Genomic DNA, 25,643 nt, shown 5'->3' with positions numbered 1-25,643 from the left:
GTGCGGTATTCGATTATACGCGAGGGTAGACTTTAAGGGGAAAAAATTCAGGGAAAAACTCGTGTTACATTTGAGTAAATACAGTACGTGCCCCGTGCCATCGCCCATTTACAGCAGGACGCATGGTGCTCCAGGAATAAAAAAATGTTGTTAATCCCTAAGAAAATTGGTTCCACTAACAAACATTTGAATTATGCGCCGTTTACCTGGTTCGTTCACGTAGGCGGTCACTCCCTTGGATGAGCGAGCGGTAGTGCGTGAGCAACAATAGACAACTAAGAGAGCAATTAGAGGGGCTAGTTGGTGGTTCCTTGTGTGGGAACTGCACTGGACTTAAACAAACAAGACACACTTTAAAGACAACAGACGAAGTGCGAACTTTCAACTAAATTTTATTTCGGATGGGTTTCGCTTTTTATGTGAAACAGAGAATGACATGACGATTTTGGTTACAGAGAAAAAAGTACCGTTGCGTACTCTCAGCCTACCTGGACTCCCTTTACATCCTTTGGAATGGAAAATGTTATGCATTGTGTGGAGGGATTTCCATAAATTCTTGTCTTGCACCAGTGCTGTCCGACATTTACAAGGCGAAAGGCAACCGTAGCTCAAGGCCTGTTCTAGACAATCTAGGGGCAATTGCGTGCTTCAGGTATGTGGATGGTTTTTTTGCTTTGCTTCGATGGTGAACAGGTGGGCAGGCTGGACACTACAGCAATACCCGAAGCCTTTAAATGCGAGTTCGAAGGGCTGAAATTCACCTGTGAACTACCTACCCAACCGATCAACCATCCGGTTCCTGGACCTTGAAATCATGGAAGGCATTTCGCACAACAGTTGGGAATACAAGACCAAAGGGGAGAAGGCGATCCTGCAATACAACTCTGGACATTCAAAGCTCGTAAAAAGGTCAATCGCTTATGCATGCATGGTCCAGGCTACGGAAAAGTCCTGCAAACATAAGGTAACAAAGAGCCTCGACTACCAAGCTGCCAGACTACGGGAGAGTGGTTTTATCCAGATGTCGTGCTGGCTTCAGTGGCGAAAAAAGCCCTGAAAAGATACTTGTAACGAAGAAGCCGGGAAAAGACGAACCTACGCAAGACAGAAAGATGTGGCCTATTGTAATTCCGTACATTCACAAGATTTCCACATGGCTTAAAAAAGGTAGCGAGCAGGCACGGTATCCCGGTCGTCCTTTCCGCCCCGAAGAAATTAGTGAGCCTTGGCGCAAAAGTCAACAGACCTACAAAGCAATCAAACACATAGTGTGAGATAGCCCACGATACAAGATTAGTCGAGTGTCATAGGGAAGTAGTGTACAACGTGCCACTAAAATGTGGGAAACAATACATCGGACAAACCGGAAGGTGTGTAAATACAACACTAATGGAACCTGCCAACAACTGTCCACAGATCACTCACCCAGACAACCTGGCTTCCCATTGTCACCACTGTAAAGACTGCAGAAAATGCGAGCCATGTTTTGATGACACAACAATCTTAGGCCACGCAAAAACACAAACAAAATGGGAAATAAAGCGTTCAAGATTAGAAAAATGTGTCAGCACCAAACGATTAACTCTCAAAGATAGCGAATTTTTGTGACTGAGTTCTTCGCACTGAGCAATGAGCATGGGTGGTGGTTGTTCTTGGCCGTGGTACTTTTTTTCTTCGTAACCAAAATCGTCATGTAGTTCTCTGTTTCACATAAAAAGCGATACCCATCCGAAATAAAATTTAGCTGAAAGTTTGCGCTTCGCCTGTCATCCTTAAAGCGTGTCTTGTTTAAGTTCAGCGCGGTTCCCACACGATGAAACACAGACAATCTCAGAGGCGTGCGATGCGCCGCAATCTGATTCAGACTTCAAGTGGGGGGGGGGGAAGAAGCGTGCATCGACTTCTATTTGGAGTCAACAATTTTTTTTGGCTAGTAGGGGCTACGAGTTGGGGGCTAGACGTTTACACAGCAATATATGGTAATTGCAGTGTCCAATAATAAGTAGCACATTCCCACAAAGATATTATTTGCATGGGTCTTATGTTAACGCGAGAGTGTTAAGGAGTAAGGAGCTCGTGAGGCGGAAAAGCCGCCATAGCCATCATCACCAGAGTGCAGCGGCTCCACCGCGTCGTTAGTGCCTGAAAATCCCAAGAGCACCAGCGGCGGAGGCCTTGCACTTCTCGCAGAGCACTGTGACATCAAGACTGATGTCATCGTTCGTCCTTGAGGAAGCGGTGCAATGGGGCCTCTAGGAGCAGTGCGGAGTGATGCCGTCATGTGGATGGTGTGAAGAGTGGACGCTATCACGCTTCACTCCTAACGCGGAGCTTAAGCATCGCCCAAGTTTTTTTTTGCTGCGCTTGGTTAATTCGAAAATCTGGTTAATTTGAATATTTTTAGCGGTCCCAATAACTTCAAATTAATGAGGTTTTACCGTAATATTGCACTTATAATGCAATCTCAAACCATTCAGGCCAACCATAGTTGAGGCCCCACCCAAATAAACGCAGACGGCATGTTAAAATATGGAAGCAGCGGATAGGGTTATGGTTAATGGGGTTTAACATCCCAAAGTGACTCGAGCTATGAGGGACGCGGTAGTGGAGGGTTCCGTTTGACCACCCAGAGTTCTTTAACGTGCATCGACATCACACAGAAAACAGGCCTCTAGCATTTTGCGTCCATCGAAATGTGACCGCCATGGACGGGGAAGCAGAGGATACATCAATGCTAAATATTTACGAGGCGGCGCTCAAGATGAGCACGCCAAATTCCAAGTGATGCCAAGCCTCCAATACTTTAATGCACACAGTTTCCCACACAGGAGCAGCTGCTGTCACCACCGTGCCGCCACTACATTGAGCTTCGAGCTCCCCAGTACTGAGCCTGTTTGCCCTTCTTTAATCTGATAGCACTTAGACTGTCGTCATGCAGCTTCCTGCTTCTCTATAATGAAATTGCCTGATGACGTCACCAGGGTCACGTGACCCAACTGGCCTATCGGAGAGCACCGCCAAATTTAAAATTTCCCACAAAATTCTTTGATTGGTCGAGAGAGGTCACGTGACCTTTTGACGTCATCACAATCTGCCCATCGTGGAAGGTAGCAACCTGCCCACCAAATTGTGAGCAAATTGCCCACCGTTGACAAATTCCAATTCCAGCTTGGGCAGAGCAATCTGGGTTTTGCCAGGGCGAATGGTTTATTACATGCTGCAGGACTGTGCCAGTACAGTAAAAGCTCATTAATTCAAACTCAATTAATTCAAACTTCTCAATTTATGGAATTCAAAATTTTCTGCCGCACCAAGTTAGGGGCCTTGGTTTTAATAAAAGGAGTCCCAAGCAGCGACACTGCAGTGCAACTAACATGGCCAGAAAAGAGCGTGCAATAAAGCTGCTCATGCAGCAGCGGCTACCACTGCCCATGGGAGAAAAGGAGTCTGAGCGAAGGTGCCTTCCCTTCCTTCTTCCCTCTCACTCAGTCTGCTCGGCCGTCTATGGCCAGGGATACGGACTCTGTCCTCACTCAAAACTGGCAACGGAGGCTGCGCGTGTCAGCTCTGGCTCCAGAATCGTGCAAAGTACAAAGTGGCATCGAGCATCAGCGACCGTGCCCACTGAGGCGCACCAGCACGGACTTGCTCGTTAGTTCGTGGCGCGATGTGAGGGCTGCGCAAACTGCTGGCTGATGGTTCTTTTTTCAAGATACCCTAAATTCATCATGAAAACATTTTGAGACAAGCACTGACAGATACACAGTGCCTACTGCACAGTATACAATAATGTTCAAGTTGACCAATATTTTGAGATATGCACGTTCAAGTTAATGAGGGTTTACTGTACTTATTCTAAAATACCCCTGGATGCTCTCATACAGTTTATCTTACCTGTCAAAATCAAGCAGAGGTTAGCAAACAGAACAGGTAGTGTGACTCAAGTTTTCATTTTCACCTTAATATTTACTCTTGACACGATGTGGATTAGGTATGTGGCTGACACTGCTTACATCGTCAGTGTTCTTTCTGTACAATCCCCTTACTGTAATGCCTAATAGTGCTGTGGGTAATTAAAAAATAGTAGACTCCCTTTATGATGAACTCGAAGGGACCAGAAAATTTGTTCGGCTTATCAGAAATTAGTCTCAAAAGAAGTGCTCCCAAAAAAGATATGTAAGCACACTAAGCATGCCTGAATATGTGTTACGTAAAAACAATGAATAAAATGGCCTTGCAGCGAGAGGATAATTGCAAATGAAACATTATGCCACTGTACATGAAGTGAGCTGAACAGTGAGGGCATGAAACAGTGACGTTATCCTAGTTGAAAACAGCATTCATATAGTTTTCTCCTTTTTTATTGTCTTTCTTTCACTCTCTCTTCCATAGCCACTGCTATTCATTTTCTTTTTATTCGTGGCTTTTCTTAAGGCTCTGAGTGCTCTGCACATGCCCAGCTGGATAGCTATGCATCCCTCTCTTATCTCGCTCGTTCTGCAGTGTAGCTCTTACCAACTCTACAAGCAGGTGCACCATGCGCTGTCTGTCGCAGGCAGTGCCCATGAGGCGTCGACATCTGGCGATCTCTACACTCCTGTCATAAGTGGCTACAAAGCATATAACAACGCTGTGTCAGTTAAGGATTCGGCTCCCAAATGCTTAGGCCTTAAGTCAACAAGCGAGTCTACTCCACGCCTTTGTGCCTTTTAGTCCGCCGGTGGCAACGCGCGGCATATGACACTTGCATGATGTCGACATCTGGCATCTCTGCACCACGCACAGGCAAGAGCAAAGGTGCCCTGAATTTTCCACATTGGCAAGGAAATTTTCCCGCAAAGAAATTGAGGGCCGCAAGACAGCCTCAGTGCACAACGGTGCAAATATGCACGGAAGCTATCTTGCCAGGGTGCACTTTCTTGCGTGGAAGAGTTTTATAGTTTTCCTTTGCTGGACAGTGACGTGCAGATGGCCCGTGAGCGCCGTTGCGTGGGTTCACCGGGGTTTGTGGCCACTGTGAAAGTTTGTATTAACCGAATAACACGCGAAGCAGTTTGTCTCAGTGGATTTTTTTTTCACATTAGGTCCCATCAGGAACCAACCAAATGGTCTCACATCATTCATCTTAACCGAGTTCGTCCTAATGGGAGTCTACTGTACATAACTGCTACAGCCCCTGTTATATTGGAGAACTTATTGTGATTCGAATCAAATGACATTAGCATATAATATCATTAACCAGTTGTTACTTGAGATTATTTTATGTCATTAGGTCAGAATGGCATTCCCCAGCAAATGATCATGGTGAACTCAATTGCATTCAATATTAAACGGAGTGATTAGTGTCCAGCCCGGTCTGAAAACAGAGAAAACCAAACCACTATGCGAGTTGCCCCGAGTTATATTTGACTGCACCAGCTCCTTATGCACAGTTGCTGCACTCGCTCAATATCCAACAAAGTCACAATGGCTGTGCCTGCTAAGCAAAGGCCTTCACCTCATGAATGCCAGTCCTAAATATACTTCACACCACTTTTGCACTGCCACCTTGCACTGCCACGTCTGTTTACATTTAGCAGATTCTTGCTTTCTTGCTTAACTTGAGTCTTGTCTTGACTTGCAATGGATAGGTACCACTGAATTGGCGATGTAAAATTGGATTACTGGTTCCAAATGAATAAAAAAAGTCAAAGTATTTAGCAACATTACATTACATTACAAAAACCTTGAACAAACACTTCTTTACATGTATTTTCATCGTCCAATTGCCATTACTACTACAGTGAAAACTCGTTAATTCGAATCTCACGGGAACGCTTAACGAGTTCGAATTAAGCCAAATTCGAAATAACGAAAGGCATGAAAGAAACAGCCAGAAACGAGACTGAGTTGCTAGAAAGCACTTGCAACTCACTTTATTTATTGACGAAAATAATCGGTGATCACTTTCTGCTTTTTTTCCTTGAAAGCGATGTTCATCACTTTGCTTTCCAAAGTGCGACAGTAGCGCAGAGCATCTTCTTCGCCCTCCTCGGAACTGAAAAACAGGCACGCAACATCGATCACCTCCATCACTTGCGAAGCAGAGGGCCGCACTAACGCCTCTTCTTCTTCGTCCTTTTCGTCATCATCGACGACAGGTTCTTCGCCTGTTACCTGCGCGATGATGTCCTCATCGCTCAAAGTGCCACACACCACTGCACTGCTCTCTACGTCGATGTAGTCGTCGAAGCTGACATCTTCCTGCAGATCACGTAAACCTGCGGGGATGATCCCCTCCTGACTGGGCTCACTAGCTGCTTCCGTGCCTGGGCCCTCATCGGCCACACTGAAGCCGCCACAGTGCCGGAAACAGTTGGAAACCGTTGCTGCCGTGACCTGATTCCAGGCACGCACCAACATATGCAAGGCTGTGAGCAGTGTTACAGAGTAGTCCGTGCCCATGCACAAAACCAAACGTTCCAACATGTGGTGCCTGTAAAATGATTTTACATCCTCAATGACGCCCTGGTCCATCAGTTGCAGAGCTGCAGTTGTGTTTGGCGGGAGAAAAGCCAGCTTAATAGCCCTCAGTTCCACATCAACCCTGTGTGCGGTACAGTTGTCCGCAATAAAAAGAACCGTTTTTCCGCTCAGTTCAAACTGCGGTCGAGCTTGATCAGCCACTGCCTGAATATTTGCCGCGTCATCCATGCTTTTCGATTAGCGGTGTATTCCACAGGTAGAGTGCGGATATTCTTGAAGCAGCGAGGCTTCACAGCCTTTTCTACGACAAGCAGGGGCAGCTTCTCCGTCCCAGTCATGTTTGCTGCGACCAAGACGGTTACGCGCTTCTTGCTACACTTCCCAGCCTGCACAGCTGTCTCCCTTGTAAGTCATCATCTTACTTGGTAGCAGCTTGTAGAACAGTGCTTTTCATCCGCATTGAAGATATCATGCGGCGAATAGGCTTTTAGGTACTCCTGCAAAGCACCCATTTGCCACGTCGTGCATGTTTCACTGCTGACACCTTTGCTATCGCCCGACAAAGTGCGAAACACGATGTTGTGCCTGTCCCGGAAGCGATGAAGCCAGCCTTCTAAAGCGCTGAAATCTTCGATGTGAAGGCGAAGTGCGTAGTCTGCTGCCTTCGCCATGACCATCGGGCCACTGAGTGGAATGTCCTGGCTTCTCATCTCTCGTATCCAGCTGACCATCGCGTGCTCCAATTCCGGGTGCTTCGCAGGCCGAAGTCTCTTGCGACTGCTGGCGAAAACTTCATTTTCATACGCATCCTCAATCGCTCTCTTGTTGTAGCCTTTGCCGTGAGAAGACATTGCAAACTCCAACAAAAATTAGGCGCAACACTCGAAGGAAACGCCACTTCAAGGCTCGGGGCACGAATCGCACAGCAGAAGAACGACTCCGGAGCTTCCACGAAAGCACTAGGTCTAACGATAAGCCCACCTAGCGACACGGCACAAAGAGCGACCCGGCACAAAGAGCAACACAGCAAGAGACGCAAGGTACATCCGCTTTGGGAGACGCTCAAGACGTGAAAGAACACAATCTGTTGCTACACCTGACTGCACTCGCTCCGATAATCCGGGCACTGAGCTGATGGCGATGATAGTGGGTGCGCTGGATTGGAGCGTTCGCGCCACCTATCGTTACACCAAGAAAGCTTGTAGTGAAGTATGAAATATCACCACGCGGCGGCGCGCAGTTCGAATTATCGATGCAGAAGCCGACGTCCGTGCAAAATAATGAGTTGGTTTACCCATAGACAGTTTACCCATAGACACCTATGCAGCGTGGCAGGACCGTAATGATCGGTTCGAATTCTCCAAAAGTTCAAATTAACGAGGTATGAATTAACGAGCTTTCACTGTATTCACGAATGACATCACATTTTACCATGTAGCACTGAAAGAGGGCAAATGTTACTTAATATATGCAATGTCGTTCACTTCAAAGTCAAGCAACGTTAAATCTCAAGAGTGCAGGGGCAGCTTATTCACAAGAAAATTACATTGCAAGAAAGCAACCGACACAACTATACGCAACTGGCAAGCAGCAACAGTGCATGAGCAATAACTCACCGACATGAGCGTGTTTCAGGGCTCCCACGTCATTGGTGCCATCGCCACACATAAGGGTGACAAAGCCGAGACTCTTGAGGGCTGTTATCACTTGTTCCTGCCGACAGACATTACAGGTTAGGCAGCCATACTACATCATTTCACTGATGCACAAACGTGCTGTAGTGGGTTCTAACCAGGGATACGCCTTGTGAACCTAGCAAAAGACTAAGAAATAGTGTGATTTTGCAAGTTCAACCATGCGATACAGCGCTGCACAGATCACTGCCCTACTAACAAATGCTCGATATTAACAAGCACTCAACAGGCATGACTCAGTTCATGCATCTACACCTCAGCTCATTCACGCTCACTAGCAAATACAGCAGACTCCATTAAGACGAACCTGAAGGCACCAGAAAATTTGTTTGCCTTATCAGAACTTCATCTTAACAGAATTGCCCCTAAAAAGATATGTGAGCATGCTAGATGTGTCCATATATAAGTGAAGTCCACAATGTCACGACGGAGATGTTCTAGCCAGTTCCACAAGCCACAGGTACACGACCAGCAGGAAGCAATACAAGTGCAGCAAGACAAGGTCAAACGGGCAAAGGTGCTTCAATCAACTTCCTTTTCCTTGCTTCCTCTTTAGTGCCCTTCATGGGACTTCGCATTCATGCACTTCACATCACATTACAGGTTGCTTATTGTTATGCTCTCTAGTTAAGCAGTAGTATACATTTCTGTGCACGTAATTTTTTTTTTAAACACCCCCCCCCCCCCCCCCAGATTTTATTTTAATGGGGTCATGCAAAATGCAATTTGAACTCAACTACCATGCTTCTTATCCCATTTTTATCAATAATTTTTGCCATTATATTTTACCCGGCGTAATGAACCTGAATATTTCTGAATATCTCTCAGGAAAAAAAAAAAACATTTCTCATGTAGTTCAAATTGGTATAGGAAACAATAGACATACTTTTTGCTTTGGGGCAACACGTGCAAAAACTCGAACGTGAGGCAGCATCCGCTTCAGAAAGTTGTTGGCTGTCGCTGTCAGGTAGGCCAGGCCCTGAAGCAAAAGTGCAAAGTTTGTTTTGGCACCCTACTCTGCAAGACGTGAAAACAACCTGGCTATGCCCAAGTGCGGCCCACTTTAGCCTGATGCTGCGCAGCTGCTTCCTCCAGCAACTAACCCGTTTCGTTTGTCAGCAAAATTACCTCACTGCTATGTGATAACACTGCCTGCCTCTTCATATGAGCAAGTTTTGAACAGAATGCAGTTTTCATGATTTGACAGAGTGTCATTTCGCTCATGCCTTGACGTTAGTTTTCCTTCCCCATTGAAGAAAAGTAGTAAGGTGAAAAAGTTGAGCGAGTTGATCGATTTCTTTAACTGCAAAGAAACTAGCATACCTAGACAACACATAGAACTGATTCTTTTATTTTGGTCTTCCTTGATTGTGACAATGGTGTTCCCTGCTTTTTGTATCATATCTCTTGTAACTCAGCATTCTCATCTTTTGAATATTATGCCCCATGCTTTTCATGGTGTTATCCTTTTGGTTATCCTTTTATTTATGAGGTGGGTATATATTTTGTGTTCTTTCCAATAAAGTTTTAGTTGTGAAAAAGTGCTCATGTCATGTCTTGCTTCTTCCTTTGGTCCTTGTTCTTTTCGCGCTACCTTCCACCATGAACTGAAGAAAAGGTAAGGTTGCATTCTTTTAGAGCAAGCAACGAGTAAAATCTGAGACTATGGCTTCATGCTCCGACCATAACCCTTTGAGTCCCGCTGCACTGGTGAAAGGTGAAAAGGGAATGGAAGAGTGGCTGCTCACCTCACCAGTGATGCAGAGGTTGTACTTCATGTAGAGGCTGTGGTCACTCAACGACTCATCCAAGGGGATGCGCTCCGTCTCATCAATGCTCACCCAGTCCCACCCTGCACCAGAGACGTCCCCGAGGATCGATCGCTGGGCTAACCAAAATATTTTCGCCAACTTGCACTCACTGTGGCCCACGATGCACATGACAAGATAGCTCCAAATGAAATGCTGATGCTCACTTCTGAGATACAAATAACTGACATCCGATCATATGTGGGTGTTGTCATCAAATGCCTGGAAATTTGAAGCCTTCAAGAAGACTCATCCCAACCAGATAGCGCCAACTCGTTCATGCCAAAACTTTAGAGCACAAGCATTTTCAACATGTTACAGATGGCAGGCAGAGTGGCTGAAAACACTCAGCCACTCCGCCTAATTAATGTCGTGGGGGTAACTGATGCCACTCGAGCAAGTGCTTCGCTTGCTCCTCCTTCAAACACAATCTGCACCATGCAGCATTCCGGAACAACACTGCACTGCTGCAAATTGACAATGGTGACCCCTAATGGCCCAGCTGTCCCTCCACTAATGGCGAAGCTGAACGCTATGCTGCTCTTCTAAGTGGCAGTGAGGCAAGAGAGTGCGAGGAGGTCCTCTCTATCCTCTCATGACTCCACTGACAACAGGGTAGGAGGTTCCTCTCATTTTGTGCTGACCAACAGCCCGTCGCAACTATTTTCCTGGAACGCCTCTCCAACAGACAGCTGCCGCTGTGGAATTCAGTTTTAGGAGCTTGTGAAAGTGCAGCCCTGGCAAGTTTGTGAGAATTTTCCTAAGCTCTAAATTAAGTCGTTAGAGCTCACGAGGTTGCCACCACAGGCAGCACAGGTTTGTGAGGCTTTTCTTTTCCACCATCCTCCTCTGGGACCAAGGTGCGACAGCTGCACCCAATCCAGAGCTTGCCTGAAACAAACAACTCCCACTGATTATGGACAATGGTGAGATACTCACTCTCACTAGCTATAAACTCATCTCTAAATGCATTTAACTGGTATATGTAATTTTTCTGACTTCAAAATAACGGTGTCTGGTGCCTGAATATGTGTTCATACATTCTCACTGCAATTTAGAAGGTGTGCACATGTATGGGCATTTTTTTTTTTTTGCCTGCTGGTGCAGTGAACGGACCACTGGACCTAGTTGAGGTATCTTGGCTTTTCGGTTGTACAGTGAAAGCTCGTTAATTCGACTTCCATTAATTCGGAAAATCGGATAATCCGACCTTCGCACCTGGTCCATACAATTACGTATAGGGGTCTATGGGACGAAACTCTCGCTAATTCAGACGGATTCCACCCCACCTCGGATAATTCGGACGATTTCGGGCAGCCATCGAGGCTCTAAAACGAAAATACGGCAAACGCGGCGCAAAAGTTATACCCAAACGCAGCATCACCATCGACATCAATTAATCAACTTGGCTCGACTTGTGGCAGGATGGGCACTTTTCCTTGTTTTTTCACGTGCCGGCGTTACCGCCGGGGCCATTTTGTCGCTTTGTTGCTGTCGGTGCGCTGCATCCTTGCACGCTGCTTTGCCGAGGACCGCTGGATTTAGCGCGGCTCAGTTATTGAACTTTATTGGTGCTTTTCTGTTGTGCGCCCGTGTCACCGCATTCTCCGCCAATGGCAACGCCGGCGAAATGGCCGAAGTACGAGGCCAAGGACTTGGCTACCAAAGTGGAAATTTGGCGGGCCCTGAAGGACGGGCTCTCTCGACAAGAAGCCATGAAGAAATACGACGTGAAAAGAAGTACCTTGAGCACGTATGTGAAAAATGAAGAGCAGATTCTTCAGGCATTCGAAAGCGAGAAGTTCCGAGCGTCACGAAAGCGTCTGCGAACAGCAGCTCATCCAGAGTTGGAAGAGGCTTTGCTTCGGTGGGTGGTCAACTCGCGTAATGCAAACCTGCCATTGAGTGGACCCCTCATCATGGCGCAAGCTGAGAGGTTTGCACTGATGATGCATATCGATGCATTCAAAGCATCGGAAGGGTGGTGTGCGCGCTTCAGAAGGAAGCCGTGGAGGCCCTTGCGTGCTGGAAGAATTTTGTTGGGACACTGCAGACAGCATGCGAGCCGCTACGCACCTGGAAGGACTTAGAAAAAAAGTATCCGCGCGGGTTTCAGCGCGAAAGCAGACAAGCATCCTCGATTACTTTGCGCAGTAAAGGTATGTTGATGAAAGTCGTGCATTTATTATTTTTCTTGTCCACTCGATAATTCAGACATTCGGTTAATTCGGACATAATTTACGATCCCTAGAAGTCCGAATTAACGAGCTTTCACTGTAGTGTTGTTTGTTAGTTAGTTATATTGATTTTAATGGCGCAAAAGCAACTGAGGCTATTATGCGCCAAACACATGGTTAGAGCTTTTGTTAAAGGTTATGCTTTTTATATCTAAAGCTTGTATAAAACATTGGCTTCTCTGAGAAATTTAAAAATGCTTGAAAAATCAACCAGTGCTTGACCTCCTAAAAGTAACATGGGGTGTAGTGGGATGTATTCATTGTACAATGTTGTGAAATATTTTTTCCTCAGTTGTTCCAGTTTTCTGCATACAATTAAAATGTGGTTTACCGTGAGTTTATCGCCACACATTTCGCAGAGAGGTTTGTCATTTTTTGTCAGTAAGAAGTTGTGAGTAAGGTGTGTGTGTCCAATGCGTATTCGATACAAAATAACTTCTATGAAACGCTCCTGATGTGTACATGATCTCCATTCTCCCAAAACAGGTTTTATAGAATGTAGTTTGTTGTTTGTCTGTTCGTCCCATGCAATCTGCCACTTATTCCTGAGTTTACTGTGCAGTAATTTAGAAAAATCCCTCTGTGGTATGTTAGCTTGTTTAATATGGCCAATTCTAGCTTGTGCTGCGCAAGCATCTGCTCTCTCATTACCTAAAATTCCAACATGACTAGGGACCCAGCAGAATATAATGTTATGTTTTTGCTTTGTAATTTTAACTATGTTATGTATGATTTTTCCTATTATGGGTTCAGCAGCATTTGTAGAATGCAGCGCTTTTAGCATACTCCGTGAATCGGTGTAAATGATGCTATTTTTTATGTTTTGTTTTACTATTTGTTCTACAGCTACAAAGATGGCATAACACTCCGCAGTAAATACCGATGCATACTGTGGCAAGGCAATCATATCATTTTTTCATTTGTTCCTTGAATTACTGCACTTCCGACATGACTGTTTTTGAGCCATCAGTGTAAAATTCAGTGTAAGTGTCATATTTTTCTTGTAGTGCAAAGAACTCTTGCAGTATGTGCTCGTGTGGCATTTTCTCTTTGTTTACGTGTGTCAGTGTGAAGTCACACACCGAAGGAAGGCTGTACCATGGTGGTAGATATTCATGTCTTTGTGCAATATTCGGTAGGGTGTCCAGCACTGCTAAGTCTTCACATTTATCTTCAAAGCACATTATTAGTGGCCTGATAAAATGTGGTTTATTATTGAATAATCTCCTAGATGGGCACTTGGTAACAATGGGATAGCAGAGATGTTTAGGGAGAGAACGGGTTTTTAGGATGTACGTGCATGTTAGTGTGACTCTTCTATCCTCTAGTGTGGACTCATTAGCTTCAACATAAAGACTATTTACCGGGGATGTTCTATATGCTCCAGTTGATAGGCGCAGGCCAAGATTATGAACAGGGTCCAGTCGTTTCAAGTAGGATGCTCTTGCCGAACCATATACTATGCACCCGTAGTCCAGCTTGGAGCGCACTAAAGAGCGATATATTTGTAATAGGCATGCTCTATCGGACCCCCACCGTTTTCGCGAGAGTACCTTTAATACATTGAGGGCTTGGGATGCTTTCTTTTTCAGGTTGTTAATGTGTGGTAGAAATGTAAGTTTCTTGTCAAAAGTGACGCCTAAAAATTTATGTTCCTCTTTGACTGGCAGTGTGGTTTGATTCAAGCACAGATTGGGATCGACCTGTAGGCCTCGTCGTAATGAGAACAAAACAGCTACTGTTTTTTGTGGGGAGAACTTGAATCCATTTTTCTCTGCCCAAGCAGCCAGTTTATTTAGTGTGATTTGTATTTGTCTCTCGCAGGACAGTATGTTGGAAGAAGTGTATGCTATCTGTATGTCATCTACATAAACTGAATACATTACGGACTTAGGTATTACTTTGGCCAAAGAATTCATTTTTACTATAAAGAGTGGCGTACTTAAAATGCATACCTGGGGTATGCCATTCTCTTGGGTGAATGTCACTGATAGAGTTGCTCCTGGACGGACTCTGAATGGGCGGTTAGTCAGGAAGTCGTTCAAGCAGTTCAGCATCCTGCCGCGGATCCCTAGCTCTGCTAGGTGATGGAGGATGCCGAACTTCCACGCGGTATCATAGGCCTTCTCCAAATCGGAAAAGACCCCGATACAGTGCTGTTTGTGGATGAACGCCTCCCGGATGGTGTTTTCTAGGCGGACAAGGTGATCAGTGGTCGAGCATGCTTTCTTAAATCCACACTGATGTAAATCTAAGAGTCGACGAGATTCAAGTGTGAAGGTCAGTCTAATGTTTATTATGCTTTCGATAGATTTAGCAATGCAGCTGGTGAGGGCTATCGGTCTGTAATTGTTAGGACTTGTTGGTGGTTTTCCGAGTTTCAGAAAAGGTACTATTATTGCTTTCTTCCACTCCTCACATATATTTGCAGTTGCCCATATTTTGGTAAAGAAGTTCATCAATGCCTGCACGGCACCTCAGAGAGATGGACAAGCATAGTGTAATGCACATTATCTGGGCCTGGTGCAGGCTTTTTACCAGAAGATAATACCTTATTCAATTCCTGGAGTGTGATGGGTTGACTGTACTCCTCGTGTATACCTGCTGCAAATGGAAGTTTTTGCTTTTGTGCTATTTCTTTGTGCTTCTGGAACGTGTTTGTGTAATTGGACGAACTGGAAACTTCAGCAAAACGCTCGCCCAGTATGTGGGCCTGTTCGTATAATGATGTTTGTGTCCCGGGTGTAGTCAATAGAGGAAGTGTGAAAGGGGTATGGTCACTACTGAATCTACGAACCTTTTCCCACAATTTTTTGAGCTGTTTATTGAGGACACATATTTCTGCCACAAGGATTTTTTGGCATTTCTTCGAACGAATCGCGCTCTGGCCTTGGCCCTCTTAAAGGCAATCAAGTACTCCGCTGCGGGATACCAACGCAGAGCCCCCCAAGCTTTATTTTGTTGTTTTTTTGCTAATGTGCATTCTTGTGTCCACCATACTTAATGTTTTTTGTGTACGAGTCCTGTTGTTTGTGGTATGGCTAGTGTAGCGGCTGATATTATGCATGTAGTGAACCTTTCGTTAATTTCGTCTATGGTGAGGTCTTCACAAAATTCTTTTTCTAGTGTGGCATTAGCTGCAAAAAGTGACCAGTCGGCGAGGTGTAGTTTCCAGTGCTGTGGTCTTGTGGGGATGACTGCAGTAGACGATGAGAGGCTGATGATAATAGGTAGGTGATCACTTCCCAGAGGGTCATTTAAAACATCCCATTTAAAATCGTTAAAAAGCGATGGTGATGCGAAAGCTAAATCGAGGAAGCTCATTTTTGCCGAGCTTGGGCAACAATAAGTGGCTTTTCCCGTATTTAAAAGACAGATAATATTTGAGAGGACAAAATCTTCGATTATTTGTCCCCTTGAGTCACATCGTTCGCTTCCCCAAAAAGGGGAGTGAGCGTTAAAATCTCCAACTACCAGATATGGCTTTGGAAGTTCATCTATCAGTTCTTGTAGGTCACGGACTTTTAAAGTAAAGTGTGGAGGAATGTACACGGAACAGATTGTTAGTGTTTTGTAGCTGACAATGCTGACTGCTACAGCCTCAAGTTTTGTTTTGAGCTTGATTTCTTGAGCAGGGATGCCACGTTGGACAACAATCGCGATGCCTCCCGAGAGTCGATTTGCCTGCTCTCGATCACGTCTAAAAGTTTTATAATGTTTTAGGATGTGCACATGTTGTGGACCAAGATTGGTCTCCTGAAGACATAAAACTGTAGGTAACAGTGACCCTAAAATATGTGTTATGTCACTGTAGTTCCGCATAAGTCCTCTGCAATTCCACTGAATTTAGAAAGCCATGTTTATGTTTTTGAGAAGAAATGAAGCGGGGTTTACTTATGTGGTGGGCCCATTATGAGGGGCCTGTCTTTTTTCCGCTCAAGAGAGCTGTTCCACCTCTGTAGTGGAGGCGGAGTGGGTGCTGTATCCATCACCTCAACCGAGGTGCTGGAGGACCGCGGAGGAGCCGCGGATGTGTTAGTTTCAGGCCTCTCCCGACGGGGGGAGGTCCTGCGGGATGCCGACCCATGGACCGGCGCTCCCTGCTTTGAGGGTGGCAGAGCAGCCTTCGCTGTCCCTGCCTGAGGCGTGGATGGCCCTGCCACTGGCTCTGTGAAAGCAGCCTCGGCAGGTGCTGTAGTGCTGTGTGGTGCTACGCCCCCGCGCACCACATCAGCGAAGTTGGGTTTTGCTGTGAAAGAGAATGTGTTCGTAAGCGCAAAACGCCTCCTTGCTTCTTTGAATGAAATGTTTTCTTTTGTCTTTATGGTAATTATTTCCTTTTCTTTTTTCCAGGACGGACATGCCCTGGAGTACGCTGCATGGTCTCCTTCGCAGTTTGCGCAGCGCAGTGCTGCGTCACATTCTTCAGAATGCTGGTCTTTCAAAGCGCATTTCGAGCAGGTTTTGCGGCCGCGGCAACTTTGTGAGCCGTGGCCAAACTTTTGACAGTTGAAACATCGGCGGGGATTGGGTATATAATGTCTGACGTTGACTTTCAAGTATCCAACTTCGATCGTTTCGGGCAAGGTACTGGTGTCTAATGTAAGGACCACGTGTTTGGTATCTATTTCCTTGTTATCCCTGCGGATCTTGATTCGGTGAACGTCGATTACATTCTGGTCGGTAAGCCCTTCAAGCATTTCAGCTTCTGTGATATGGATAAAGTCTGATTCAGAGATTACACCTCGGACTGTGTTTAGAGATCGGTGGGGGGTTACAGATACAGAGATGTCCCCTATAGACGCAATGTTGGAGAGTTTGGAACACTGGATGCTGTCGCGCAGCTCAAGAAGTAAGTCGCCGCTGGACATTTTTGAGACCTTGTAGCCAGGGCCCAAGGTATCGGTTAAGCATTTTGACACAAGGAATGGGGATATTATTCTTACCTGTATTCCGTCACTTTCACTGTGGATTACGTGGAACTTTGAAAATGTTTGCCTCTTTTTTGAGAAAAAATCAGCTGCTTCGTTCAGCCCTCTTTTTAGAGAGCGATCAGGTTCGGATAAGGGTGGAGCCATGAAAAAATTTAGTTTTTCGGTCATGGTGCCAGCCACCCTCCACGGAGTCCAACAAGGGGACGGGACAGGAACTTGAAAGCAAGTCCTGCCCACGCCAGCTGTACACCTCAACTATAACCAAATATGACTCAACTCAGGGTAGTTGGTCACACAAGGTTAACCCTCGCCGCCAGGAAAACAGGAAAAACCTAGAAGTGAGTAGGATATAGGAGAGTTGTGAGACAGAGATAGGAAAGTGAAAGATGGAGAGGAGGATAGGAAAAGGCGGCTGCCGGAGGTGCCGTCTGCAGGAAGCTGGGGCCAAAGTGGTGTGTTGCCTCCGCCAAGGGGCCTTAAGGGTCCAAACGCTCGGCATCGGCTCAACCACCAGGATCCCCTTTTCCCCGGACACGGCGATGCCACGCACGGCGAGGCGCGGGTGCTCGGGTCCGTGGTGATGCACAGTTCACCATCATCCCCTTTTGGGGATGTCCCTGCGGATGCTCGGGAACCCGCGGTGTCGCCACTCACCGTCGCGACGCCTGCAAGCTGCAGGCGCCCCCCTGCGGGGGTAGTGTTGTTTGGTGATGCTGAAATAACCAAAGTGCATTCCCACTGTCTGGCAAGTGAACATAAAAGCTTTCATTTAACACAGCTGTAATTATGCACAAGTTAAATCCCACGTGTTATTGAGTTCAAAAAGTGATGCTATTCCAGGTGTTCCCTACTCTCACAACACAAAGTTGGGCCTGCCCAGCAAGGAATTTATAATGGTTCCTATCCCTGGGCGACCCTCCCATGGGTGACCAAGCAAAGAGTAGACATCACGCATAGTGGTTGGCAGAGCAGTACAGACACGCAAAGGCTCCATCAATCTTGAGTGTTGCCCCTGGGCTGCTCAGATTTTTCATTCACTCTTTGGAAAACACGCAGCTGCAGCATCAAGCTTACACGATCTATTATGACTCCAAACTGAAAGAATTTCTTCAAATCATCCCTTGCCCATGGCATCATGTCAACTTTGTACTATCACTCAGAATGGCAAACAAATTATGCTGGCCTCTCACACAAGCTAGACAGCCAGTGCTGTATATTGAGGAAGATGTGTCAGAATTTGTAGCATTATTGTAACTGAAAACTCCATGATGTCAACCTTCCCAACCGTCACGTTATGCTGGAATATGTGGGTGATGGCTATGCCTAGCATCCTGTGACAACACAAAGAAAGTTTTATTCTCATTGGTCAGACAGTGATCTTGGAGTGGTGACATCACCAAGTTTTCGGTTATGACCGACATGCTACCACTACAGAAAACAAAGCAATCACAGCACTTGTCCACATCAAGGGAGGGTGAAAAGTCATAGAGCATGTCCAAAATTTTGCACCAACTCGCAACATCTCAAAATACCAATCAGATCAACAGTTTCTCATGTCACACAATTACATAAATTAGAGTGGGCACTCAAAAAAGAAACAAAAATTACACTGTCAAGCCCACACCATTTAAGGTGTCACACAATTATAGTAAACCTTCATTAAACCAACGTTGCAAAAGCTGTGGGAAATCCAAAAATGGAAAAACAGTAAACTGACACGTGCCACTTCTGCTGCCAGCCATGATGCTGGGATAAATCTTGGCCGAGACATAAGGTGAGCACAAAGTCAAATTCCTAAGGCAATGATGGCTGGCCAGACCAGGACAGGGGACATGTGGAAAGCAAAAGGTCGCTCTGACCTTGCAGCCTCCCCACATCCCACAGGTAATGGCAGCGCATGAGCAGTGGCAGAAATGGCGGCAGTCATGGCTGTTGTCACGTCATCACTACGATCATGCACTCAAAGCTTGTGTGCACTTCTTTGTTGGCTGCTTTTTGTGCTGCTAAGTGGGCCTCCCTTCACAGTAATTAAGTGCTCAGTTTGTGTAGAGAAGTTTGCATGGCAAATTCCAACCAAAGGTAAGCCTTCAACAATTTAAAGTGCATGAAAATGCTGCCACACTTGGCTTGTCTCAAAACTCCCCTATACTTTGACTTTTTTTTTTCTATTATGATTAGCAGTTCAGGGTTCCCTCAAACTCAACGGGGGGTCAAGAAGTGGCTCAGGGTCCCCTTAAATGCTGCACCACCCAGACATGTTCGTAGCCTTCTCCTCACGCACTTCAAGGGAGGCGTGTTTTGAAAAAAAATTCACATGCAAGTCATTAGGCCAGTGCATGTGCCTGTGGGCAGCCTTTCATTGCCACGCTACACTAAAGGGCCAGACTAACTCGCACAGATATATGCCGCACTGACATATATACACCATCACATAGGTATGTGACAGAGTGCATACGATTGTATCATATCATCACATAGGTATACCGTGATGCGACAGCGAATGTAACACGAAGGGGGAGTTTGACAGTGCAAGAAAAAGAAAAATATACTACATATATACAGTTAAAACACGATTTAATGAAATGAAGAGCAGCCATGAATTATTTCGTTAAATCAGGAAATTCATAAAATCGAAGAAAGCATTTTTCCGGCCTTAGAAATCTGAAATCGTAACGTGGCGGCACAAAACAAGCTACCGCGGCAACATATTTGCCGACAACCTGCACCTGTGCATTAGAAAAGTCCGCAAAAGTGGCCTCCCTCACTAGTGCATAAATATGCAGTCTGGTAAAACGGATCTGAAGCCAAGCTGGGAAGCAACCCCGATAGCAGAGTCCTTTATTACGTGCAATAGCACAGCTTGCAGCCCCTTCAAAACAAAACCAGGGCCATGACTAGGGCGATTAGATGTTACTATTGGCACGCTGCCAACAAGCTACGAAAACATTAAGGGCAAAATAAGTGAGACATTTTCACTCAATTATTCCCCCAAAAACTTATTGCGTTTAGTGGTCATTTGTTTCCTTATTTTGGGCTATTCAGAACACTGAACCCCATGGGCACTTGCCAGGGAATTAAAATTTGTTTGTTAGATTGGAAACTTCGTAAGATCGGGTTTTGTTAGATAAAGAGTTTTAACTGTATTACGATTATAATGCGATTTCAGCCAGCTCAAGCTAGCTACAGCCAAGGACACAGAAAAAAAGGTGATGGCACACAAAAATATGGAAGCAAGAAATTGTGGGGACCTGCCCTGCAGTCCCCGTGTTTGCTTTCCCGCGAGGCACTGTGCAGCAGCAGCCTCACCTCGAGGAGGAACGCATTCCCCTTGTCAGTTCCATTAACTGGCAAGAGAGGGTACCAGCGTCGCTGCGCGAGAGACTGCTTGAAGCCCGCGCGCAGGCGAGGGCATGAGGCTGTTCGGCTGGGATCGTCAGCGCGAGCGGACGTGTCGCTCACGGCGGAGTCTCCCTTGCCCTAGCGTGGGCGAACATTCACTCGTAACCTTGCTGGTGAGTCGGACGACCTTGATTCATTAGCGTACCTTGTTGCTTGCTGGCGTTATTCTTGCTGTAGCAATAAATGCCTGTTAGTGTCAGCCAATGTATCGTTCCTTTGTTCCTGTTGTAGCAATAAATGCCTGTTAGTGTCAGCCAATGTGTCGTTCCTTTATTCCCTCAGAGCATGGCCCGCCGTGGTTGGCATGCACTCGGTAGCGTACGCAATCATGGGGTGGGGTCTGGGGGTTTTGAACCGTGTCAGCTGCGGTTAAATGGGGGAGAACGTATTTATCTCCCCAAACAAACCACACAAAATGCATCAATATTATTTTAGAGACAACACTGCAGAAATGCTCGCAAGTCCTGTGGTGAAGGCTGCTGGAGCTATCCTCAGCAGCAGGGAAAAAAAAATCATCCTATATTCGCACCTTGGTTCCGTATATAATGTGGGATACACTCTGAAACTGAAGAAGTGAAGAAGAAGAACGCATTAGATTCGTGTAAATACGGCCGGTTGCCACACACTCACTTCGTGCTTACAAATATATTCCTCACAGCTTTAGAGATGCAAGTGCGAGGATAAAAAAATTTGAGAACTTACTGTCGTCCTCAGACTCGGTGAGGATAAGAGTCTCCCGCTGGGCAGAGATGAAGTTGAGCTCCCTGGCCACATGGCAGGCGGTGAGCGGGGCATCACCAGTAATCATGCACACCTGCAGCAGAGCAGAACAAAGGCAGCTCCTCCAAGGCCTGGCTGAGAGGGCGACCGACCAGAGCATGCTGAAGTCACCCCCTACAGCAGTCCCAGTTACCCAGCTAACGATGGATGCGAACGCTAATTTCAAACGCTTCCACGCCGTTCTTGAACATGTGCTATCTGCCTTGAAGCTAGAAAACTACTGTTTAATTTCCTGTTCAATTGTCTTTTTCTCATGTGGGGGCAATTTGTGCGCAGTTTGTCAAAACAGAAGAGCATAGAAGATGAGAATGGTTGGTTCAATAGGTTTATGGGGTTTCACGTCCCAAAACAACTCAGGCTATGAAAGATGCAGTGGAGGGGAGGGCGCTGGATAATTTCGGCAGCTTGGGGTTCTTTAACGTGAACTGACATCGCACAATACGCAGGCCTCTAGCATTTCACCACTATCAATCTGCGACTACCACGGCTGGGATAGAACCCACGTCTTTCGAGCCAGCAGCCGAGCGCCATAACCACTGAGCCACCGCACTGGCTTAGAAGATGAGAAAGGCCACCTACACCAGAGCTGCTGAAATGCAGCAGCTCTCGTGCATCCATGGGTGATTCTGTCGACGATCTAGGTAGCAGTGACTACAAACAATTAGCTTATCAACCAACTTTAGCTCAGATGGCAAAGAAGACCTGAGAAGCCAGCCCAGAACGCTGTTGGCAGAGCCTAGGTTAGTTTGTTATTTGGGCCTGTTTTGCTCAACTCAAAAGACAATCAGAAAAGTGCATTTATGCTACAGGCGTTACTTGTCTCATTCTATGTTACTTACCTAAAGCATTTGTTTTCTAGCCGGAAAACTGTACAAACTAGAACTATGATTTTTTTCAGAGGTATTTGCTATTGGATAAGCAGACATATTGTGTACCGTATATACCCGAGTAACGGCCAAACTTTTTAATGCGAGAGCCTTAGTACCCCATGTTGAAAAAAACTGTTCTGACCATTTCAAGCCTCGCTACCTGAACGGCCACATGCTCCGGCCACTCTGACAACCTGAGTGGGCCACCTAGGTCATGTGATCTCGTGGTGTCATCACAACGTGCCCACCGGATTAAGAGCAAACTGACCATCGTTGCAGGGGGCAGTTTGGTCTGGGATTCGCACACCTGGGTCTCACAAGCCCCACCGGTGGCAGTGCAGGGCAGTGGTGCATCGCTTAATCGCTGCACCACTGTGCCAGGAAGCGGTGTGACGACTCTCAGGGATCCAAGAATGCAAAGTAGAGAATGACCAATTCCGCATATAGGGACATACATAGGCATTTCACTGCAACTTGGTGCGAAGCACGCTAAGCGTAGCAACACCAGGAGAACGGTACGCTATTTCACATATATTCCATCGGTGCACGAGCCTGGCGGGCGGCATGCCGCCGCTAGCATGGGTGCACCCCATTCTAGCTTTTGCACATCATAACATTTGGCCCTTTCTGGTGCGAAAGCCAAGTGCATGCACGAGATGAGTTAGCAGTGCTGAGGAACTATGTGCTCTCAGTTCGAGGCAAAACTAGTCCGGCGAGCAGGACGACATGTATGTGGTCGTACCGCGTGCCGCAAGCAGTTATTGTCTAATAGCTCTCAGCGCAACGTACCACGCGGGCAAAATTATGCAAACATAAAATAATTATTTCAGTTTTTTTCTTCAAATTATCATCTGCCAAGTTAGGGTTGCAGGCCCTACACAGGGCGGCCCTTACATGAGTATATACGGTATTCCACAGCTTCTTACAATTTTCTTCTTTTTAGATACAAGCATATCTTTGCAAATTTTGTTGAAATTTTATTTAAAACCCATGATTTCACAAATAAAATTTGTGAATAAGACAAGAAACATTTTTATGAAGCTCACACTGCGAAGAAATATGTCTAAATTGGCCTCATTTTGATGTACTGCCTTAAATTTTAAACCTCATAGTTATTGGATCAAGAAACCTTAACGAAAACCGAAAAATATGACCTTTTTTCCCCAGTAGGGAAAGGGTTAATACTGCAGCAGCTGCCCATTAAAAATGATCAGGTTACTCAGCAATTACAGTGAAAATTTTGATGTCGGAATAAATATACATGCACCGAATATCCACTACAGGTGTGGTAAAAAGGAACTTGAAATATACAGCAGTGCAAAAGTTTTTTCTTCAGCTGACAGTCAGCATTTGTACGTGCACCTTTTCACCCTTGCGTTTCTGTTACGTGATCAAGAATCAGGGCATGAAAGACAAGTGCTGCGAAGAGATGTGCCACTCTGCCGCATCCAGAAACAAGCTTTAATGAAGCTCACATGGTGGCTGGAGGTCTGAATCTCCTTGATGACAGCAAGTGAGTCCTTCTTGAGAGGGCATGAGATCACCAGGAAGCCAACAAAGTCCAGGTTCCGCTCCACTTTATCTCGCGTGAGGTCTCGCACCTGGAGGAGTCCCAGATACACTGCCATGCAAGCTCACCAAAAGAGCACAGGGTCAGCCTACCGCTTGGCATGAAAAAGAGCTCGGCGCTGCTCACCATTTAGAGGGCGCACAGTCCATTTAGTTCACAAGGCACTGCAGAGAACACTGACTAGGTGAAAACATGAAAGACAGGCTTTGACTCGCTTGTTGCTGCAAAAGCGAGTCAAATGAGTCACAACGAGTCACAGCATTGCCCATGGTGCTTAGCATTGCAACAAAAGTTGCTCAATGGAAGGCAAAATGAGCTTTATTCGGATAAAAGCAAAGAAAAAAAGAGACATTTCCCCCATCAAAGAGTGCTCTTCCAGCCAACGGTGTCGGCTGATTCTCATGAACCTGCTAGCGTGACAATGCAGGGAGTGGAAGATGAAAGGGAACAGTCTTCTCCCTGAATTATTGGAGGAATAGTCCCCTCCCTACATTGTCGCTAGCATGAGTAGCAGTGTCATGCTACTCATGCTAGCAGGTTCATGACAATCGCCTGACGCCATTGGCTAAAAGGGAGTCCTTTGACGGAGAAACGCTACTTTTTTCTTGACTTGTATCCGAGCGTAGCATAGTGCTGAAACAAAACTGAGCTGGTTGGCTGTTACAACAGCTGCTTCCAAGATCCACACGAGAGAAAATTTCAATCAGCACAATGACAGTGCAGAGAAAAACTGCCATACCTGCTGGTGACTCAGCTGGCCAAGCACGCATCGCCCCATGGCGAGCACCCGAGCACCACGGCGTGACATGCGCAGGTACACCTCGTCATAATCCTCAGGAACATGGGCAAACTGCATGTGCAATTAGGACAGGCATTTACCGTATTTACTCATGAAATGAACCCACTTTCTTTTCAGAAAAGATGGCATCAAATTGGCGGAAGGGTTCATTACGTGCGGGGAAAAAGTTTCGACAATTTTATTTGCGAGCCGAAATTTCATATTACAACTCGGATATAGTAATGTGAAACTGTGGTCCCATTTTACCTCCCATAGACAACTGTACACGTTTTTTTTCGGTTGGAGTAAAGATAAAAAAAACAGCTAGAGTAAAGAGCGTATGGCTGTGGCAATGTACCTCCCTCGAAATGATGATAACGTTGCACACACGAGGCTGACATTCGGAGGCAAAGGCATACCAAAGACAATAAAACAGTGCTCTTTGAGACAGCTTAACCACCAAACTCAGGAGCTGTGTGGAGAAGCCGACTTCTTAATACCCTTGGGACCGTGAGGCAAAGCGCGCGGCGCGCACGGAAAAAAAAAAAAGTAAAACTGGCTATGAACGGACAAATAGGAAGCTTGGGTTGATGAGAAATGTAAGATAGTAAAAATGCAGCGATGAGTAAGAAAGGGAAAAAACGGACGAGCATTCGCAGCACGGCAGCGCAAAGCACAGAGAAGCGGCGTCAAGAAACTGAGGCACAGCAGCACACCATGAGCAGTACCACTGCAACTTGACTGTCGCGCGTTTAACTATTGCCTCCTAAAAGATGCCAAGGCTGCGGAAAATGACAACATCATCATGCAAAACTGGTTTTCATATGAAATCAAACTCGTGTTATATTCGTAGCCGCATTGTATTTGCACGAATGTGGCACTTCTTTAAGACAAACAAAATCAAAAACATGAATATAACATGATATGTGATAACTGAAAATAAATAATTCTCACAAAGGGACAATAACAGCAGGATGAAGGTATTTGTGAGTGTTTCTTTTATAAACCAATACTGTGTTTAGTTAGTAGCTAATTAATTACTAGAGAGCATCCTCAGAGAGAAATACCCTGATGTACTAAATATTTTTGCTAGTCCAAGTCACTTTACT

The 25,643-nt window shown here is 45.9% G+C and overlaps 1 protein-coding gene across 2 annotated transcripts in view; it reads right to left on the bottom strand.

Moving 5' to 3' along the window:
- The window catches only part of LOC144116146 (endoplasmic reticulum transmembrane helix translocase), a 191,704-nt gene that overhangs the window by 74,441 nt on the left and 91,620 nt on the right, over positions 1-25,643 (bottom strand). For both annotated transcript variants that reach the window (XM_077650849.1, XM_077650850.1), the window contains exons 13-18: positions 24,496-24,606; positions 23,662-23,787; positions 21,240-21,351; positions 9,908-10,011; positions 9,046-9,138; positions 8,082-8,178 (exon numbers count right to left, since the gene is read on the bottom strand). In XM_077650849.1, coding sequence (XP_077506975.1) covers positions 8,082-8,178; positions 9,046-9,138; positions 9,908-10,011; positions 21,240-21,351; positions 23,662-23,787; positions 24,496-24,606 — 643 coding nt within the window. The remainder of the gene's footprint in view (positions 1-8,081; positions 8,179-9,045; positions 9,139-9,907; positions 10,012-21,239; positions 21,352-23,661; positions 23,788-24,495; positions 24,607-25,643) is intronic.

Source organism: Amblyomma americanum, chromosome 1, assembly GCF_052857255.1.
Source record: "Amblyomma americanum isolate KBUSLIRL-KWMA chromosome 1, ASM5285725v1, whole genome shotgun sequence".
Lineage (NCBI taxonomy): Eukaryota > Metazoa > Arthropoda > Arachnida > Ixodida > Ixodidae > Amblyomma > Amblyomma americanum.
This window is presented reverse-complemented; position numbering and strand designations above follow the sequence as displayed.